Here is a 23,556-nt window from a genome sequence, read left to right on the forward strand (position 1 = left end):
TTAAAAAAATATTCTACTACTCAGATTTATTCAGATATATTTACTATCAAATTATGTTGTGAGTGCTATAATTTAAATTTATTTAAAATTTTTTATAAATAAAAAAGCTTATCTCCTAAGAAGATGTAATTTTATATTGTTTAAGAATTTAAATTACCATTAATAAAATTTAAGTAGAATCATTTTTTACCTTTTTCTCAAATAATATATTATTTATAATTATTATAATTTTTTACAATTTTAGTTTACAGTGGATCAACAAACATGGTTCGTATTTGAATTTTGGTTTAGTTTTAAGTTTAGTATGAAATTTAATTAAATTAACCGTTTCAATTCAACACTAATTATAATTAATTTTATTTTAATTTTGAGTTGAAGGTTGGATTTAGATTTCAATTTCAAAACAAATCATGCCAGAAATTTTTTATTAAACTTTTTTAGAGGAATCTACCTATTAAAAATACATTATATTAAAATATTTATTTTAATATCCTACACAATCTATGAAGAATCCTCGAAAGTAATCAAATTCCAAATTAACTTCCCTACAACTACCTTATTTCAGATCGCAAGCTCTTACTCAACCAATTCCAAATTAACACGTAATCCTGATACACTTTGAAAATCTTTGAGGCAACAGATAAAAACCTCACAGATTCCAAGCTGTAAAAAATGGATTATTATTATTTAGATTATAATAATATATAAATAGAATATTATAATTCTATTTAATTTTATCATAATTTTTAAGAAAATTTTTAAAATATTTTTAATATTAAATAAAATTTAATATATTTAAATATGGATATAATTAAAAAGTTAAAAATTATATTTTTTAATATATATAAAAAAATAAAATAGATAAAAATTATAAGAAGGCGGTGGATATTCCGAGCCTGGCTAATTAAAAGTCACAAAAAGTAAACCTTTTATAATCCAATTGATCAACCACTAAAATTCTGTTTGCCAATAATTTTGAAAAGAATATTTAGTGTTTTTATAATATTTAATGATTGAATGGGTGAATTATAAAAAAATACATTTATAATATTTAATTAATATTTTTACTATTTTTGAAATTATCCTCGAATAGGATTTTAGTGGTGAGAGGTGGAAAATGGGATTAAATTTTATTGAGAAAAAAGAATTAATTAGGCATGGAAAATCTAAGCAATTGCTGGTGAATGGTGATGCTGATCAATTGGGCATTTGGTGGCTTAGTTTGATAAGATGTTCAAATTTTGAATAGTGGTCAGACCACTCTCAATCTAATCATCATCAACTTAAATTAAACAACCAGGGATTTCCCCAGCTAACACGTTTTCCATTTATGCTGAAAAATTATTATTTAGTTTTAAAAAATATATTAAAATTATTAATTAATTTCAGTTAAATATTAAAAAAGAAAAATCTAAATATATTTAGTATGAAAAATTAATTAATAGATATTTTTCATTTATTTTGTAAAAAACATTTTTTTTAAAATATATTTTTTAACGTATAAAGCATTTAAATGATTATATATACCGTCCAATTTTCTCTCTTAATTAATTTGATCTGCATATAAAAGCTAAAACTCAAAACGTGCGTATTTAAATTTGAAAAAGCCATTATTTTTTAATTTGAAAAAATAAAATACTCGAAATGCATTAACCCTATAATTAAAAATTATTTGATGTAAATGAATTTCATTATAAATTAAATTAATTTTACGTTGAGTTATTTAATTAGATTTGAAGAGAATTTGATATTTAGAATCTGATTTTTTTTATGGAAAATAATTTATATTTTAGACTATATTTTTAATAAAATAATTTATTTTTTATTATTTAATTTTAATTTAAAAATAAAATATATTAATAAATTTATATAAAAAATTCTAATAAAATTTGTAAAAGTATGAAAAATAACTTTTTTAAATGAAGTTGATAAATCTTTTTCTCCTCCGACTCCATGATAGATCTGATTTTCTTTTTGGTCCATCATATGGATCCATCAAATGGGTCTCTCAATGTTCTATTTGATGAAAGGACTTGCAAAATAGAGAAAAATGGTCAGGCGTCTACCGGGGATGTCCTGGTGGAAACCCTCCGATGTTCAAGTCAGATTTTATGAGTTAGAATAGTATATTTGGGTAAGAGTTGTAGAGAGAAAATAAAAAACGGTCCCGGAAGGAGAAAGGAAGGAAGCCTTTAAAGAGAAGACCTCCCCTTTTTTACCTGCCCCTGCCATTATGCTACCTATCTATGTCACTCAGGCTCGTACGTACGGACGTGTCAAACCCCCTCTCCACGCCAGGCGGTCATTTAATTCTCTTCGGTACACATGCGGGTAGGGCGGCGAGGTGTTTGGGCTTACTATTCTCTCCCGCATCACTTCACTGGGTTGGACTTCTTCTTATTGAATTCGGGCTCATGGTGGATCTGGCCTACTTTGCGTGTCTGGATCGAAACTTGAAACGCTGGGTCGATCTTGCTTAAGGAGGACTTGATGGGCTTTGGGCTATTGTTCTCCTCTTGGGCCCGGTCTCGTTCAGGGCAAAGGAAGTCCGGTCATCAGAAGTTATTTTTTAAAAATCATTACTACAAAGATATATAAGGCCATCACTGTAAATTATTATTTTATATAATTTAACTATAGTCATAAATAAAAAAAATAACGATTTAAAATTTAACTATATTTGTTTTCATTGCTAAACATAAGGTAACTGTTTAATTATTTTTTTGCAATGGATAAAAAGTATAGCTAAAATTATAATTTTAATGAATATAAAATAAATTTTTTATTAAAATATATTATTAATAGTGAATTTTCTTTATAATAGTTTTAAATTATTGCTAAATTATTAAGTATAAGATAATAATTTTATACCCGTTGCAAAAACACGGCTACTTAAGTGACAACACTAATAAAAATGAGTAATCTCAAAATTTTTTTTATCTTCTAAAAGAGAGGGGAAAAAAAACGAAAGGAGAAATGGCAGGTAATGTTAAAATCATTTTTACTTTTCAAAAGGTGAAAATTTAAGTTTTTATATTCTGATGATTTTATTTAATTTTTTAATGATAATTTAGAAAAATTTTGGACTAAAAAATGAAATTTTTTAATGATAATTTTTTATATGCTAGGCAGTTATTTGCTTGTACAACCATCTTTTGATGTTTTCCGTGACGTTATTGATTTAGCAGTGATAAGCGGTTGTCGAAGCCGTAAAAAATAACCTATTATCAATCAACAAATAAATTTGCAGATAGTGGCAATAGGGTCGAACCACAGGGAATTGACACCAAGTATCTTCCTAATAATGACTAAGGCAAGTAATAACAAATAAGTAAAAGAGGGGGGTTTGTTTTGATGAGTTAAAAGCTAAAAGCAAAAGAGAAGAATAATTTAAATAAGTGAGAATATCAATGGGAAAGAGATTCTAGTTGAAGTGTGAGCCTAATTCAGTTTGTTCAGAATTGATCATTGATTATTAAAGACTCCTATTTGATTTCAATAAATCAGTTTTGGTTGTGGAAGACGCTTCTCACAATCCAAATTCCTTCTTAGTTCTAGTTCTATTAGGAAACGTTCGCTAATCAAACACTGATCAATAAGTTGCCAAGGAACGTCCTTGGGGCATTTAGCATCGAACAACCGTTGATCGCATTAAGACTTAGAGAAACCCAATTCTATCCTTGCCAACCGCGTGATCAAGGCTAGGTTATGCAACTGATTATATTTATGTTCAAACAATTTAAGCAATTACGGACCTAAATCATTCAAACAATTTATCACTTAAGCAATTTAAAAGCAATGGGCCCTTATTGATTCTAAAAGCAAAGTAATAATTATGGAAAAGATCAGATTGCATAAATATTGAAACAAGCAAGAGTTCAACAATGGAGTATTAAACCTCCCAATTCATCACAAATCTGAATATTCTCAACTTCAACTAGAAAATAATGAATTTAGCCACTCATGGTGACTAAAATACACAAAAATAAAGAAGAAAAGAAAGAAGGAAAGTTTATGCTGTGTTGCTGGAGAATTTCCGAAGATGGCAGATGCAGAAAGAGCTGCCTTTGCTGGTTTGGAGGTTGCTCTTTTATAGTTGGAGAATCTCATCCATCTAGGGTTTTGAAATCCCTTCTTCACTTGGTCTTTGATTCCTCTTTGGATGTGGATTTTAATTGTAAAAGGAATTCCTTAGGTGAGAAATTGTCTCGTGGCTCCTGGAATTATGTTGGTAGTGATTGAGTTAGATTTGGACTTCTGATAATTCGAATTTCTAATTTCTGCACTTTTCCCGCTCTGCTGTCAACTTCTGCTGTCAAGGTGATTTGGGCAGTTTCTGCGAGTGATTTGGGCAAATCACTTGCCCAATTTGCCCCAATCGCTTTCTGGGATTCAGTCCAGTTTCTGTCTCTGTGAGTGATTTGGCCAGTTCCTGCGAGTGATTTGGCCAAATCACTCAGACCCAATCACTTTTCCAGCTTTTTCTTCACTTTTTCTCTAACTTCCCAATTTCTTCCTTTTCTGTAAAAACATAACAAAAACACAAATTAAGCTAGAAAAATGTGTAAATAAACAGTAATAAATATAATAAAAATGTGGCTAAATTATGCTTGATCAAGCAGTAGTTTGGATTAGATTGCCAAACCTGCCTCTTCATCTCTATCATGAGAAAATGCTGCGTAAAATTGGTTCATCAGTAGGAAGGATCATTAAAATCAACACCAATACGTCTGATGTCATTCATGGAAAGTTTGCAAGAATTTCAGTTTCGATCAATTTGAAAACACCACTGACATCAAAAGTTAACATCAAGAATCGAATTCAGATAATCAAATATGAGAACTTGCTATAAATCTGTTTTGATTGTGGTAGAGTTGACCATCGGAGCAACCTGTGTTTGTTCAAAGAAGAAGTTGTTGGCAATGGCGAAACACCCAGAACAGGGACAGTGCTAGAGGAGCTAGTGAACAAGGAGCAATTTAGGGAGTGGATGCAGGTTACAAGGCGCAGTAGACGGCTCCAAAACAAGAAAGCTAAAAAATTTCCTAAAGCGGATAATAATGGTTCCAGGTTTGTAATTCTTGGTAAAGATAGTATATACGTCATCGAGAAGGAAATAATGATCCCAAGAGTCTAGTGTACAGAACATAAAAATATTTCAATAAACATATGATTGAATGAAATGCGTCACAAGTCAGACAATCCACATCAAGATGAATTTATCACTAGTAACCCTCTACAAATTCCAATAGTGTCTGGCCCACGATGGATGTGCTCCTCAGGACTTCCTCTTAAACATAACATAACATAATAAATCCATAGTGCCAGGGGTGTAAAATGGGTCTCGACCTGAACTTTCTCTTACATATTGCCAGGGGCGTAGAATGGGTCTCGAATTGGATTTCCGTATACATCATAACATATCATACTCGAGAGCTAGTGGGTCATCCAACATCGATCTACAACAACAGTAAATTATGCAATACATAATATTCGTGAATTCTAATGCAAGCAACCTAATATATATACATAGCATTCGTGATGCATGAGCATGCTTAAAAAGCTTGATTACTTTTAAAATAATAGATTAGTTCAATTCTACTCACCTCTGACTGACGCTCGCCTAAAACTGACGCAGTTATTTCACTCCAGGCCTCTACGGTCTCCCAAGTCCGATCCTACACAGATGGACTCAAATGAGAGACCAAACATAACCTTTACAAGACTCTAAACAACTCCCCAAGAACCCCCTAAAACATATCAAAACATGTGTATAAAACAAGTAGGGGAAGGCTGAACAGGGGATTTTCGGCGGCAGATTCGGCGACTGAAGGTCCCTCACAGATCTGAAGGTCAGTAACTTTCAGGGGCAGGTTCGACGGCCTAAAGCTCTTCACAGATCCGAAAGTCAGTAACTTTCAAGGATAGGTTCGGCGGTCTAAACCCTTTACAGATCCAAAAGTCAATACTTTCGGGGGCAGTTTAGGCGGCCAAAAGGCTGCCTCTTCCTGTAGGTTCAGCGGCCGAACCTTACTTCGGCGGCCGAACCTGGGTTCTCCAGTTTAGGCAAAACTCGTTTCTGTCCTAGCATTCAGCCTCCAAAACACAACTAAACTCGCATGCAACAACTATCAGCTACCATAACCACCTAACACACAACAGGGACCTTAAAACTAGCTCTAAACTCAACATGCAAATCGCAAATTCTCAAGAGAAAATATTTCACACAAAAACTAACATTAACCTTAAACTTTTTAGATAAATATCCATGCATGTCCCAACAACTTGTAAAAACTTAATTTAAAACTTCAGAATACATAGAAGAAGCAAGGATCAACTTACCTCTTGAAGAAGACAGAACACATGCAACTAAAAACCACTTGAAGGAAGAGGGGAAAAAGCTTTCCGAAGGTCTCCAAAGCCAAGAAATTGAAGTTCCAATTCGAATCTTCAACAACAAGGTGGAAACTTGAGAATTCTCCAAAGATTTGAAGCACAAAACAGCAAGAACAGAGAAAAGGCTTACCTCTGCCCGAAGATGGAGAAAACTCTCTCGATTTTCGGGTTGGAGGCCTTTTATAGGTGGCTGGAGGAACCACCTTCAGCGGCCGAACCTTAAGATTCGGCGATTGAACCTTTAAAACCTTTTTAAAAGATTCAAATTCATTTTTTTCAAAACCCTATTTTACCCTTCTAAAGGTTCCAGCTTCGAGATTTCGGATTTCGATGGAGATTCCATCGAAAAGTGGAAATTCCGACGTCAAAAATTAGCCGGGTGTTACACCTGTTAAACTCAACGAGAAGATACAGTTTCGGACTGATGGTGTTGCTTTTGAAATGAACACCCTCAATAGTATCCACACGAAAGTTTTCCGTCTAAGGTGCTAGCTCTCTCAACGGATGGATAAGCTATGTGCTCCCAATCTGTAGCCCATAAAAGCGATCACTACAAAAATCTTACTCCCGCAATTCGCAGAAGAGGTTTTATTCATTTTTCAATCTTTTTGTTTTTCCCATATTTTTTTTTTGTAAAAGAGTTAGTGTTCATAACCAACTATCGCAATCTCGCAGATACTCAAATATCCATGTGATAAGTCTTTTTTCAAAAAAGAAAGGGGAAAAATCTTTTATCTGTAATAGTTACAGATAGACCGTAGATCTTTTAAATATTATTATCTTATAATAATAAATAATTAATATTAATAATAACAACATTTTTATTATTATTAATTATACTAATGAGCTTTTAGCTCATTAATATGACATAGCGTATCAACGACGTTTTTTGTGTGTGACCAAATAGGCTCACATTAATTGGCAGTAGGTATAGTCCTACAAGACTCATACATCATAAGCGGCATTTAGCAAGACATTATGACTACCCAATTAATATGAGGATCGATAGTCCGATAAATCCTAATAAATAGAACATGTATTAATCCATTTGTCCTACGATATCTATTTTGAACATAAGCAATGGTCAATGTCAAACTTATAATGTTTTAAACTTGTGATTTCTCGATCTCTAAGTAGACTGATGAAACCAAATGATATTGACCACACTATCAATTCATTTGTGCACGGCCATGCATTTCTCAATCTCACCACTTATCGAGAGGCCCAGAAGATAATTTCTATCTTGATTGTTGAATATCCTCTACATAATTTTTATTATACTCAATCATAACCTTTATGATTATTCGATTAAAGACAATATTTGGTTATGTCAAAATATAACAGTCTTTATGTTCAAAACTATGACAATTTCAAGTCAAAAGATTAAAACATAACTATCTTGAGATTCACTTCCGACAATAACCTATGTAGTGATCTCAATGTGAGTCCATCCAATACTTTGTTCTCTAACAAGTGTCTATTATTATTGAATTATATCAACATATACATAATCATCTTATGATTATCAATCAATAATCATACTAGTCATATGACTAGTATGATTATCCAATACTTTGTTCTCTAACAAGTGTCTATTATTATTGAATTATATCAACATATACATAATCATCTTATGATTATCAATCAATAATCATACTAGTCATATTTTACTATTATCACCATAATAATAAATAACCAGGAATGTTAATCATTATTATGTAATATGCAAACAAATAATAATGATAATAAAACATATTTTATTAATAATCAAAATGACATATAAAAAGTCCAAAATAATGGCCTAGAGCAAATACACTAACATTCATACCACTGCACCTAATAAAGTCTACAAGCTTTCAAACTCTCTACTATTTTACTTAATTTTGGTTATATTCAGAGTAAATCTTATTATTCTCTCTTTATTAAACATAACTCTTCTTCTTTTACTGCTCTATTGGTCTATGTGGATGACATTATTCTTGCTGGCAATAATATGAAAGAGATACAACTTGTTAAAGATTTTCTTGAGACCTCCTTCAAAATCAAATACTTGAGAAACCTTAAATTTTTTTTGGGATTAGAGATTGTCGGATCTTCCAAGGGTTTTATGCTTAATCAAAGAAAATATGTTTTAGATATTCTTTCTGATACAAATTACCTTGCCTCCAAACCTATTCAAACACCAATGAGCAGTATCCTTAAACTTTAAAATGATAAAGACACTCTTTTGTCTAATCTTTTTAGATACAGAAGACTTGTTAGCAAATTATAATATCTTACTACTACAAGACTTAATCTGACTTATTTTATTCAACAGTTAAGTTAGTACCTATCGTATTCTATTGATTTTCATTTGTAGACAGCCCACAGGGTTCTCAGATATATTAAGAGCTATCCAAATTCTAGTATTTTATTTTCTGCAACATTTGATTTTTAGTTAAAAGGTTTTAGTGATTCTGATTGGGTTGGATGTATTAACACTCGAAGATTTGTTATTGGCTTTTATATCTTTCTTAACTCTTCTTTGATATCAAGGAAATCCAAAAAATAACACACAATTTCTCGTTCATCTTTTGAGGTTGAGTATAAAACTCTTGTTGCTCTCACTTGTAATTACAATAGTTAACATATTTGTTTCATGATTTTCAGGTTACTTATCAATCCCTTGCGATGGATTTCAAAATGCTTTTCACATTGCTGCGAATCCTATTTTTCATGAGTGTACAAAACACATTGGATTGGATTGTCATCTTTTTCTAGAAAAAGTGCAAATTGATGTTTTTAAATTATTTTCTATCTCGGCCACTCAACTCGCTGGCATTTTCACTAAACAACTGACTCCACTTATTTTCTCTAATTTAAAGGTCAAGTTGAGAATATTTGATATTTTTTTTCCAACTTGCGAAGATATTAAGAGATTCAATTATTTAAAAAAATAAAAAAAATATTTCTAAAATAATAGAATTAATTCTTATAAATTATTTTAAAATAATATAAGTAATTTTTTTTCTTTCTTAAATTATATATAAATATGAATTTTCTCAAATTATCTAAAGAGTCTTTCAATATTAAGGAAACTAGATCCAAAAGGAAAAATTTAGGAATTGGTCCTCCCAAAGTTGATGATTAATCTTAAAAAATAAACGATACTGTTGCTGTTAAATCTGGAATTGGTCCTCCCAAACTAGATCCAAAAGGAAAAATTTGTGCTTCTAATATTGTTGCTGTTAAATCTGGACCATCAAAGTTGCGTCTCCAATTTGTCCTATCAAAGTTTCAACATACCAAAATCATGTATTTTGTTTGGTTGCTGAGACAGATTAGCTTTTAATCTCAAGCAACAAAGCCATACAATCAAAGCAAGATCCCTTTATCCACCACCTCCTCTCTAATGACGCCAACTGTAGCCAATGCAACATGAAGCATGAGTCATTTCATTTCTTCAGTAAGAGATAGGAAAAAAAGGGAAAAAAAAAAAAAAAACAAATGAAAGAGAAAGAAAGCATTAAAGTAGTTTCGTGTTGGATAAATATCAAGTAACTATCAGAAAAGGATCAATCTTTACATGCATTTTTCTGATTCTTTGGATTTAGATTGTCTTTGGATTGAGATTGTCTTGCACAGATGTCTATCGCCCTGTCTAACTCGCATATTTTTAGAACTGTAAACCAATCAAACTATTTATAAATTATTTGATATTCGACTTGATAAAAATTCGATCGGACTCAATTCGATTTCTAAACGAGCCGAATTCAAGTTTAATTTTTAAGCTCGTTTATTAAACAAGTTAAATTTGAGTTTTGTAGTATTCGGTTCGTTAAAATTCGCAAGCTGACTAATTAAAACCCTCATGAACGGACTCGTTAAGAGACTCGTGAACAGGCTCGTTAAGCAGACTCATTAAGATGCTCGTCGAGCAGACTCATTAATATGCTCATCGAGCAGACTCGTTAAGAGATTCGACTCGATTCTATTATACCCCTCAGCTTAATCTATTTACTATATATATTGTAAATTTTTATATTTCTATCTCTTAATTATATAACTATATTCTTAATTTATATATTATGTAGACAGTATTAAATTTCTTAATAAATTATTGTTATTATTATTATTTTCATATGTTTATATAAATATATTGTATATGTATGATTATTTTTCTACTTAATATAATTCGCTTAATTTTATAAATTAAAATTTTTATATAATTTAAATATAAATCAATATGATTCTATTAATAAAATCTGAATAATATAATGTATATATATAATTATATAATTTAATTGATTATACTTATATTAATATATTTATTTTATGTATTATTTTATATTTATATTATATGTATAGTATTTTTTATATAATAAAATAATTTAATATAAATTATATATTTAAATAAAAATAAATAATAATATATGAATAATGAAATGAATGATAACATATTAATAAATTTTATATAAAAATATTTATTGATATTAAGAATAAAATTATACAAATTTAATTAAAACCATGTAATTTAAAAAGAATTATATAATTTAAAAAGAAACTCCCTCATTCTCTCACGACTATTTATATATAGATTTATATATTTACTATATATATTTCAATTAATTTTTGATGTAATATAAATATTTAAATAAATTATTATTAAATTTAATATTATATTATTAATTTTATATTAAATATATTTTATATAATTAATTAAAAGTTTATAATTAGTATTTGAATAATAAATATTATTTGATATATATAAATAAATAAATATTTAAATATTAAAACCTAAATAATAAAAAAATAAAAAATTTAAATATTAAAATTTAAATAATAAAAAAGAAAAACATTTAATTCAAATCAAAATTTTTGAAAAACCATTTTCATTAACCACTAGACCATAAACACATTTTTATAAAATCACTACAACTTATTTTACTTATGAAATATTAAAAATTATTGAAATAATATTCTTATCCATCGTCAGAATCTTATCTGACTTATAAAGATAGAAGGGTAAAACTCCTTTGTAAATAAATATTTCACTATATTATATTTTAAATAAAGGATTTGGTTATAGTATACTTTAATTAAATTATATTTAATTTTATTAAAATCTTTTTAATCTTTTAATTTAAAATTTTAATATTTAAAAATTTAAATTAATTAAATTTTCTCAACGAGTTTTTTAATTAAACTTTCGAGTTCGAACTTAAATTAGACTCGTTATTAGTTTAAATGAGCTTTTTAATCGAGTTTTCAAGTTCGAACTTGAATTAAATTCATTATTTAGTTTAAACGAGCCTTTTAATCGAGCTTGAGTTTCAATTACATTCGTTATTAGTTTAAACGAGTTTTTCACGAGTCAATTCAAAACTACTCTATAAATATAGAAAATATAGATTTTATTTTCTATTATATTTTAAATAAAAGATTTGGTTATAGTATACTTTAATTAAATTATATTTAATTTTGTTAAAATCTCTTTTGACCTTCTAGTTTAAAATTTTAATATTTATAATTTTAAATTAATTAAATTTTATTAACGAGTTTTTTAATTGAGCTTTCGGGTTCGAACTTAAATTAAACTCGTTATTAGTTTAAATGAGCTTTTTTATTAGTTTAAATGAGCTTTTTAATCGAGTTTTTGAGTTTGAGCTTGAATTAAACTCGTTATTTAGTTTAAACGAGCCTTTTAGTCGAGCTTGAATTTTAATTATACTCATTATTAGTTTAAACGAATTTTTCATGAGTCGAGTTCGAATCGAACTCGATTATAATATTTAATTTTTGAGTCGAGTTCGAGCTTAATATTAGAGTTCGAGTCGAGCTCGAGCTTATAAAATTTTTTAATAAACGAGTCTAATTTTTACAAAAACTCGATTCGACTCGATTCGATTAAACCCCTACATATGCTGCATCCATCTTCATGACACAATTCTGCTTTTCCTAGTCAACATAGATGAGAAGAAGCATTAGTACAGTAGCAGCATATAACATTATGGGAGTACAAACAGTGAACACCATAATCCCTTCATTGATCATTGATGAAAGTGGAAGAAAACTTAACTTTTTAGCAGTAACACATGGCCACGCCAAGCTATCCATTTCGCAACAAAGATTATTAGAGAAGTACAGATATTTCAATATTGCCAAAGTAGCTGGATAGCGAAGTGAGGCATGCATCGTGATAATGGATACCACTGTATAGTCAAACACAGAAACAGCACAACCAAACAAAACAACAAAATATGAATTTTTATGATGTCAATCGAGTAAAATGTAGAGGTTGATTTCTTGATTACAACCACAGGAACATCATTACGGAGGAAGGCAAAGAAGAATATTGGTTTCAACTCAACATCATGAAAAGAAAAGCACTTGCATGATCACTTGACGGATGTAAAAATTCAGTTCAGGAATTTAATTTAAATAAATATCATTATAATAATATATAATTAACTATTATAGTCCTATTTAATTTTATGTTATTTTTAAATCAATCTATCATTAATTATTATTTTTTCAAACAAGTATTCAAAATATTTCTTAATATTTAATAAAATTTAATATTTTTAAAATAGTATAATTAAAAAATTAATAAAATAAATTATCTTTTTTTAATACGTGTAAAAAATTTATATTCAGAAAATAACTATTATAATTAAATCATAGTCATTCTCATCTATTTTTCATTTATTAAAAAATATTTTTAATAATATCATTATCAGCATTTGCAAATATATCTTTCAATATAAGTTATCAATTAATTATTTATGGTTTCTCACTATAGAGTCGACTTTTAATGATATTTACTATAAAAAAATTCTTTCTGCTATTGATGTAATATACAAATCTATAAAAAAAAATTAAAATAATATAATATTTTAATACAGGTTTACTATTGAAATTTAATTTTTTTTTTTAAATTATTCTAACCCATTAAAAATTATTTTTATATAATTTCAATCGTATAAATAGATTAATAACTAAGTGAGATAAATAAATAAAAATTATAACTTAAAAATGATATATAAAAATAAATTAAATAATGAGTGAATAACCTAAGAAAAAATTTAAGTGGAGACTTGAATTTGAAATCTTGAAAATGAGAAGCAAATTTTTTGAATTGAAAAATAATATAAAAGATGAGGGACTAAATAGTAAAAAAAATTTTAATAAATAGATTAAAAAATTTGAAATTATAAAATATAATGATGATTTAATTAAATAATTTTAAAATAAGGATGAGTTGGTAAGTTTTCTAAATATGTAGGGATATAATGATAATTTCTTATGTTTTAAAAAAAATTACCTATATACTTCTAAAAAATTTCAAAATTTTTTAAAAATTTTAGAGGGGTCAGCACCCAAAATAAGTCGGGCGAGATAATTGATAACTTTTCAATCTTCCATGTAAGGAAATAAATTTGTAGGTAAATTATGAAGAGAAAATTCCATATATAGAAATGGGATTCACTAACATGAGTGGGTCAAAAAGGAAGAGTGCAACAGCCCACTAAACCACTCATGCTTTGGGAGAAATTGTAGAAAGAAGTGTGTTGATATGGGTTGACTGTGTTAGCAGTACCAAGGAAAGAAATGCATTGAAGATCTTACAGGATCTAAGTAGTGATTCCCTTAGCCCAATTATAGGAAACCTAGGTGCGGTTTACCAAATTTGATCATGTTGATCATGTAAACAAGATGAAAACAGACTCCTCATCAAGTTAATAAACCAACTAGAAGGTAAGGTTTTGGTGGAAGACACAACTTAGTATCTTGTAGAGGATAATTATGATGGTACAATGGATAGGATAAACCATTTTCCAGATTGAGATTACTTCCATGTCACATCTTAATGAGAAATATCCTATTCCTTCAAAAGAAAATCTGGAATCATATTCTCTTTTTGCATCAATGCACATGCCCACAGCAGAACACACATGTGCATGCGTGTATGTGTCGTCGTGCGAGTATGTGTGTGTCTGTGTTACACATGAAGTATAGTAAAAAGTGTGAAAGCAAGAGAAGTCAACAAATGTCAGCAAGCATTTGGAGGGAATATCATTAGTTTCAGAGGCAGTACTAGATCTCACCTTGTAATTAGCGGTAATTAGGATGTGCAAAGAGCTGAACTAGCACTGAGATTGTCATTCCAGAACTAATATCAATATAGAACATTTCCTCTCTTTCTTCTACTCTTGCTTTCCTCTCTTTCTTCTACTCTTGCTTTCCTCTCTTCTCTATTTCCCTTCATTTACTGCTCTTTTCTTTGATAGAAACCCTGGTTTCATGATAAAGCATGGGAGAGAAAGAGAAAGAGAAAGAGAGGATAAAAGAGAGATGCAGAAAAAACACACCCACATACAAGCAATTGTAATCTAAAAATAAGAAGCAACAAACTGATCCTGGCACTAAGACATGAGGCTACCAGCAACTGGCACTAAATTAACAAGCTTGCACAAGATTTTAATTGCCAAAAATTTCAAGATGATCTTGAATTTTTCCATTTTGGCAGTCCAATGAAAATAAATAAAAACAAAAAATAAACAAAGCAGCAGCATACAGTAAAAGGTAGAAACTTAATCTATGGGCCTTCGGATAATAACAGCACACCTCCAACAAGAGTCAAGAAATGCCAGAATTCACTGTTGTAGAACAGTAGAATAAGGGGGAACAACGGGGTGAAAAACAAACCCTCAAATTTTATTAACTCAAAAATAATATCATATTAAACTCTCCCAATAAAAACCTTGACAATCAGTGATCAGCCTCAGGTCCGTAATGCCTCAAGTACCATTTGGTGCAAATCCAAATGACCTCCATGATGCTACAATATCACCATTTCTTCCTAGTAGAAAGTCTAAATATTTGTTTTAGGCCATCTATGCTAGATGTTTTCTGTATGTCAATCAAAAGAGCTAATATGAAAAGAACAAGAAATTCAGTTAAGCAAATTTAATGAATCTGTTCATAGCTCTTCAGACAGGACTTTAAAAAGGAAAAAATATAAAAAAAATTAAAAAGAAATTGCACTTCAATTTCACTGTTTAAATCTGCATACAAATGCAGAATATAGTTTATCCGCTACAGGCTAATTGAAGGTAGCCCTTAATATGCGAGTTACCAAGCACATGAAACAATGGGAACTTGCCCAAACAGGGCCCAAATTTGGTCTTGACCCAGTTTGTAACATCGCAGTGTTAGCTCATAAACTTTTTCATTCCCCTTTGAATTTTATGTCAAATTGTGATCACATATGCTCCAGTGAAAGCATAATATATGTGATCAATTGATAATGTGCATATGAGATCAGAATCAAGTCCATTTACTTGTCCTCTCAACCATTAATCAGTTAAATCTTCTTTCAAGGAGGTAAGCTATCTATTAAAATAAAATAGTAATGATTCATGAACAGTCTCAACCACTTGTTTTCAGTTTTCACCAAATTCAAGTGGCACCCATAAGGTCATCTTTGGGGGGGGAGGGGGTGGGGGAGGGAACTGTTGTGGAATAGTTTTTTGGCAATGCCAGTATATTTTTTCATTCACTCTTGATCTTTTAATATGTATATTCCTTTCATTGCAGAGCTGAATGCATATTTCATTCACTCTTGATCTTTTAAGAACCACAGAGGTGAATAGTTAAAATGTATATTTCTTACATTACTCTAATACATTTTAATCTATTTGGAAAAGAAGATACAAATCACAAACACTTAAATCAGGCCAAATCTCCACTAAATCATTTGATGAGCTCAATATACAGGCTTACTAAATTGAACATAACATCATTTTATACTTGAGAAAGTGACAACTATCTACCTGATCGTCTTCAATTTGTTAACAACTCATTATGATAATGTCACCAGTCATCACAACTAGCACTTGCCTGAAATGCCAGAATTTAGCGAACAAAGCTAATACTTCCACTTCACAATTCGATAGCATCAATCTATAGCCAGAAAGGCTATTCATTCCAGCAGTCACTTAAAGCTAGAATCACTGAATGCCTCTTGAGAATGAGAATTGGAGCAAATGAGAAAGACCTCATTTGCTCATCCGCACTAACAGAGAACAACTTCGGTGCTCTCTCCACCACCTCTCAGGGGCGTTCAGGCTCCGAAACCGCCATCTTAAGCTCCGCTCTCTTTCACATTTCGTAAAACTGTCTCTCGCGGCAGAGTCGAGCTTTTAGAAACTGTTTATCTTTCTTAGCCTGCATTCGCTTCCATAGCCACTTGGATACTCCGCCTGGGTAAGTTCTGGGGCCGCCGCCCATGCGGATGATGGTAGTTTTGTGGGAATGGGAGAAGCATAGGGAGAGGTGGGAGAACCCAGAGAGAGAGTCGGTTTTTGGATGATATGGTTTTGGAGAAGGAGAGCTGCATTGGTATTGAGGCGGACATGAAATATGAAATCAATCGGAGCGACCGTCCAGTTTATAGAAGAAGATCAGGTAAAAGAAACGGAGAGTATAGACATCTGGCACCAGTGGTCTAGTGGTAGAATAGTACCCTGCCACGGTACAGACCCGGGTTCGATTCCCGGCTGGTGCAACAGCATTTTTCGCATTGTGTTCTTGGATTTGACATTTTTTTTCATGCTGAAGAAGCTAAGCTTAGAAGGTGGAGCAATCACTTGCCCAACGCACACAGACTGACAGATCTCTGCATGTGAAAATGGCACCAACTTGCGATCCTATTGTCATTAGTTGGCAAAGGATCTCCAACCATTTTTAAAATGAAGAATCTCCGAGCTATAATGTTACAGAGACAAGAAACTGACATTTACCTTTTTAATCAATTGAATGCCTTTGGCCTTTATACTCCAAGGTGTCCTGGACCTTGATTGCTCCCTCTGCACAGGGCATGGCCATCACTTTATTAATTTTTTTTCAGCTTCTCAAATGGCTGATACGGCAGCCGCTTGGTAGCCAGAGAATAACAATTCCATTATTATGTCTCTGGTTTTCAATGCACTCACCGAGCTGCTCGCAATCAACCCAAACAATTCAGACATTACTTGTATCACGGAGAACAGGAATCACAAATACAATCCATCACAAGCCAGTGAATACTAGGAAATAATAATAATTTAAAAAAAAAAGCATGTTTAGCATTTGTTTGTCTTATAGAAAATAATTTTCAAAAAAATACTTTTTAGCACGGAGAAGCATCTCACCCTCAATTTTGAAAAAAAAAAAAATTCTTAGAAAATCAAATTATATTTAACGACGGATTCACAGCGGGGCAAAGGGGCTATCAGCCCTGAATTTTTTTAAATTAGTTAGATATATTTAATTAATTTTATTTTAACTTTAAATAAATGGGAGAAAAATTATTATTAAATTATTAAATTATTAAATTTTTAAATTTTTAAAAAGTTTATTAGTTGTTCTCTATTTAAAAATTATACTATTAATTTATATTAAATATTTATATTTTTAATTCATATAATTTTAAATATACATATTATTTAGGATCCATTGACATGATTTCTAAAATTTTTTAAATTATTTAAATGTGTTTAAGTAATTTTTCTTTAATTTTAAATAGATAAGAGAAAAATTATTATTAATCTTCATCTCTATTTAAAAATTATATCGTTGACTTATATTGAATATTTATATTTTTAATTCATATCATTTTAAATATACATATTATTTAATAATCATTGACATGGCCATCCTGAAATTTTTTTAAATTACATAGGTGTATTTAGGTAATTTTTTTTCAACTTTAAATAAATGAGAAAAATTATTATTAAGTCTCTAAATCTTTAAAAAATTTATTAGTCTATTCCTATTTGAAAATTATACCATTAATCTATATTAAATATTTATATTTTTAATTCATATAATTTTAATTATATATATTATTTAGTATTTATAAGTTTAAATATCCATATTATTTAATTTTTTTACTAAATCTAAATAAATTTACTAATAATTTTTTAATAAATTATTAAATAATTTAATTTTATAAAATATAAAAATACTTCTATTCATGTAATTTTAATATAAAAAAAATTAGTGAATTTCTAAAAACATAAAATGTTATAGTCATTTTCAATACTAAATATTATTTTTATAATAATAAATTATTTTATTTTATTTCGATTCAAAAAATTTATTTTTAAGTATATTAATATTTTTCTTTTTTAAAAATATTTATAAACTAAATTATTTATATTTATTTTTTACAAGCACTTTTTAATAATAATTAATAATAGTTATTTTTATTTATGCGATTAAAATTATATATTAGATTATTTAAATTTATAAAAATTAAATTTTAAATTTTAAAAGAATACTATAAATAATTATTAAATTATTTAATATTTTCATAAATTATTTAAATATAAAAATATAAATCTAAAGAAATGAGTTTAATAAGTTAGGAATTGGATTAACTTTATTTAAAAAATAAATTATAAATATACATAAAATTAAATAGTATTTATGTGAGTAGTAAGCTTGCACAATTCAAACTAAAACAGATTAAATGAGAAAATCCATTCAACTTGTAATTTTATCTATGTAAATTTTGCAATTTAAAAACTTTATTTTTAATATTTATATTAACAAATAAAAATTTTAAAATGAATAAATTTAAAAATTTTATTGAAAAAATGAAATTAAACCTCCTTCAATTTCTGAATGCGTAATTGATTATACATTATTTCATTATGAAAATTTTATAAATTAAAAAAAATAAATTGTTATATTTGAAACATGAAATTTGATAGAATATAAATAAGCTAAATTAAATTCTTGTGAAAGCTTTTTCAAGTTAGTAAAATCGGTTAATAAAAAATATTTTATAATTTATGTGGAAAACTAAATCATTTTAAGGGAAACCATTTTTTTTTTTTAAAAAAAAACTCATTTTCTAATTCTGATAATTTTATTAACATAATTGATCAAATTAATTTATATACATTGCCAATTCTATTTTGAAAAAATTACTATAAGATCCTTGAATTTTTAAAAAATCCACTAGTTTACTATAATTAATCTACTAATTTCTTGTTTCATATACAAGAAACCAATGTCCACTTGGTGCTCCTTGATTGGTGGTTTTATAAATAGGAATAGGAACCTACACTGCAGATTACATATATTCCTTGATCATATCATGCAAATTGAAAAATGCAACACAATCCTGAGAGTCATTGCACCAAACCCATTTGATTATATCTCTATTTAGATCAAATGAATGGAAATCTAATCAGATATTTTTGCCTAATTTCCCTCAGACATTAGTTTATATATTGTCTGGTGAAAAATAAATGTGTTACCTTTGCATGTTTGCAGACAAGACAAGCTATTTTTAATTACTTGTTCAAATCAATACTCCATCATGTTGTTTCTGGTCTATTCCATAGGTTCAGATTTTTGCAATGAAGATGAGAGAAAACTAGACAGAAGCAAAACATTACTCAAAAAGAAATAGAAGGGAAAAGGGAAAAGTTTGCCTGAAATGGAAATGGAACCTTGTACATGGTTTTAATTTATTTGCTGTTTCTCTCCTTGTAATAACATCAGGAAACTGGAAACTTGCAACTTTCCCTGCAAAGAAGACATGTACAGACAGTATGGATGAACTAGCCTACAAAGTAAGTAAGATCCATTCCCAGCCTGTCTTTCACTGTATGTTCAATTGGGTCTCATATTGGGATGGCTACATCTCCCAATACGTTTAACTGCTTAGGCAACTTCTTGGCAGATTCTCAATTTCTAGTGAGATTTATGGGAAGTAGTGCCCTGATGAATTATTTCTGAAACCCATTCTATAAAATTAATAAAAATAAGTACAAACAGATAACAACTCTACAAATAAACAAAATAGAGATCCTACTGTCCCCTTAATTAAAATCTTAGTTGAATTTCTGACATATTCTAATGCTTACACGTGTATCTTCCTCTGTTTCCCCGCCCACTCAACACAAGCAAGACAGCTTTGTGATACCACATTATCATATTCAATAAATCATCCCTGGAATCCAACAATCGGAAATTTCCATCAAACCCACACGCTTATATCTGATTATATAATGTCCAGAGCTTCTAGCTGATCTTCACTGCAGCCTCAGACACAACTTAACCAAGCATCTCCAATACAATGGCTCAAATTCTTCTTGTCTCCTTCATGGCTCAAATTCTTCTTGTCTCCTTCATTTTGCTCGCAGATGCTTTTGTGGGTCTAGCCATGGCTAACGTCTCAGACCCACCAGCGCCTAGTCCCTCCATCTCTTACAGGGAGTCTCAGCAACCACCACTTCCCAGGAAACTTGGAAACCACCAGGTGGTTGCGCCCAGTCGCAGCCCAGCCAGTGCTCCAGACTCTGGAAAGGAGTTGCGTTCTAATACGAAAAAATCCAGTTCTGAGCCTGAGAATGAAGAGGATGTTAGCATCAAAGGAGAGGAGATTAAGTTGCTGCATGAACGGCATCACCACTCGTTTGATAAGTCGGTTGCCGGTGGTGGTGTTATATTGGGAGGTCTCGCCACCACCTTTTTGGTGGCAGTTTTCTGTTACATTAAAGCTACTGGGAGACACAAAGCAGAGGTTGTTGTTGTCTAAATTACAAATTTGTAAGAAGTGTTTGGGACGTATATATTGTTATTAGGGGACATCTGAATTGAAGACTGTCTCTTTGTTTATCGCTGTAAAGAAAATTGATTTACACTCGATACAATTTCAAAGTTAAATTAGTGCAAATATGAATCCAATTGAAAAGTATTTTATGAAAAATCTTATTTTCATGGAAAATACTCTACTAGTATTGTATTGTGAAAAAAGTATATCTATTGTATATACGGAAACACTTATTTATAGTTTAAATATAAAATTATATTTAAGAATACATTAGAACTTACTAATAAAGAATACACTATAACCTTTTAGAATCCTACTACATCTAACATCTCCTTCAAGTTAGATTAAGGGACAAAACAAATGGATCAAGTTAGATTAAGGGACAAAACAAATGGATGCAACTTGAAAATAAAAAAATTGGTGATTTGAGTGGTCACAGTTTGGTGAAGAAATTTGCAAACTGAAAAGTGGATGACACGAGAACACGAACACTAAAATCTTTTTGTAGTTGTTCTCTAATCAAGTGATTACGTAGTTTTAATATTACAAAATATTTAGATTTTGATTTTGATTTCATTTAAAACAGACTGATTCGTTTAAATTTTATTATCTTGGTAGGGTATAAACATACTTGACGAATAGAATCCAGCTTTAAATCCAGAATCAAACAGATAACTCTCATCTGCCAAGTTGTCCTCGATTTTAATTTTGATTTTAGCTACTTGTGTTTAGGACTTTTAGCACTATAAAAAGGGGGCATTCTGATGTATCTAATATCTCATCTTATCTTTCATCTCTTATTCTTAGCCATGAATATGTGTGGCTAAATTTTTTCTTTTCAGTTCAAGGACAATTAAAGTTCTAGTTCAATCGGTGGTGGAATTTATGTGATTTTATAGTTTTCTCAATTATTTTTGGTATTTATATTATTCATGTATTTATTGCTTAATATCATTCTATGGGTTGTTGCATTAAGGCGCCATTATTCAATTGATAGAATGGTAGATTGCTATTCAGATTAATTAAATCCGTAATTGTTTAATTAAATTGAAATAAGTAGTGAATCAGACCTTCCTAAGGAATAGTATAATCTAACTTAAATGAACCGAGCGTCTCGCATTTGTTAGTTAGAATCAAGTCCTTTTAATTCTTAATACAATAATTAGATTAAATTCTAGGAGTATCTCCTACGGTTGTCCGAGAGTTAGAGCTAATTAACGAGCGTCTGTAAACTAGTTTAAAATTAAGAAAGGATTGGATACTTGAAGTGTCTTCGATATGTATAACTAGTTTATCAATAATTAAATTGAGATTATCCACAAAAACTGAAACTAAAATTATTCTTTTAACTGAAGGTGTCTCATCTTGATTCTCTCTTAAATTTAAATTGTTTCTTCTTTTAAATTGATTTTATTTATTCCTCTACATCCAAAACCTTCCCCATTTTATTTTATTTTATTTTACTTTATTTTATTTCAATTCATTCAATAGAATTAATCTATTTACCAATCTCTGTGGAATCGATTCTACTTACCATTATCATAAGTTTTATTTTAAAGAAGAAATTTATTTTTTGTGGTTTCGACGCCCATCAACAATCAATATCAAGATGATTGATTCTCTCATAAAAACGGAATTGTTAGCTATATGACTAGCTACTTGGTTATCACACTGCAAAGAAATAGGAAATTGCATGCTAACTCATAAATCTTTTAGTATATATGAAATCCATAAAAGTTCACAGACAACGGCCCCCATGCTTCGATATTCAATTTTTGCAGAAGATTTAGAAACTGCCTTTTGTTTTTTTGTCTTCCAACTACTAAAATAGTCTCCTAAAAAACCACAAAACCCAATGATAGATTGTATAGAAAAAGAACAGGTGGCCCAATCCACATTACAATAAGCTGAAAGATTAGACAATTTTGATATGGAAAAAAAATATAATCCCTTAACTAGATGTGTCTTATGTCAGACCTAGTAACGTTAATGTATAACAATTTGCTAACTAGCCGCCTATATTTATTAAGTTTGAAAAGTAAATCACTATTAGAAGGATCAAAATTCAAACCTTTGGGTAAAGGAGTGGAGGCACTCTTAGCATGTAACATGCTAATATCAGTTGAAACATCAGAAACCAATTTCCTTTGACCGATAAGGGTAGTAGAAGCAGACCTAGAGATTTCTAAACCAAGAAAATATTTCAAATATCTAAGATCTTTAATATTAAATTTACATTGTAAAGCACATTTAATATGATCAATGATAGAAACAGAAGTACCAGTTATGATCACATAATCTACATAGATAAGCATAGCAGTAAAATTACTATTAGCATCTCCTGTGAAAAGGCAATTATCATGTATTGACTAAATAAAGTCCAAAGACTACAAGAAGGATGTGAATTTCAAGTTTCATTGTCGAGAAGCTTGTCTTAAACCATAAAGTGATCTTTTCAATAAGCAAACTTGACCTGGACTAGGTTTAGAGTAACTTGCAGGGGGTTGCATATACACTTCCTCTTCCAGAAAACCATGTAGAAAAGCATTATTAATGTCAAACTAAAA

At 29.6% G+C, this 23,556-nt stretch overlaps 1 protein-coding gene and 1 non-coding gene across 2 annotated transcripts; both read left to right on the forward strand.

Moving 5' to 3' along the window:
* The first annotated feature begins 16,874 nt into the window (after positions 1-16,874).
* On the forward strand, positions 16,875-16,945 carry TRNAG-GCC. The gene has a single exon. It is a non-coding gene; the product is annotated as a tRNA-Gly (tRNA).
* Positions 16,946-20,478: 3,533 nt separating this feature from the next.
* LOC110621919 lies at positions 20,479-21,117 on the forward strand. Its single transcript, XM_021766219.2, has one exon. It carries the CDS (start codon positions 20,513-20,515, stop codon positions 20,972-20,974), a length of 462 nt encoding a protein of 153 aa, XP_021621911.1. The 5' UTR covers positions 20,479-20,512; the 3' UTR covers positions 20,975-21,117.
* The last annotated feature ends 2,439 nt before the right edge of the window (positions 21,118-23,556 follow it).

This window comes from Manihot esculenta, chromosome 9 (assembly GCF_001659605.2).
Source record: "Manihot esculenta cultivar AM560-2 chromosome 9, M.esculenta_v8, whole genome shotgun sequence".
Lineage (NCBI taxonomy): Eukaryota > Viridiplantae > Streptophyta > Magnoliopsida > Malpighiales > Euphorbiaceae > Manihot > Manihot esculenta.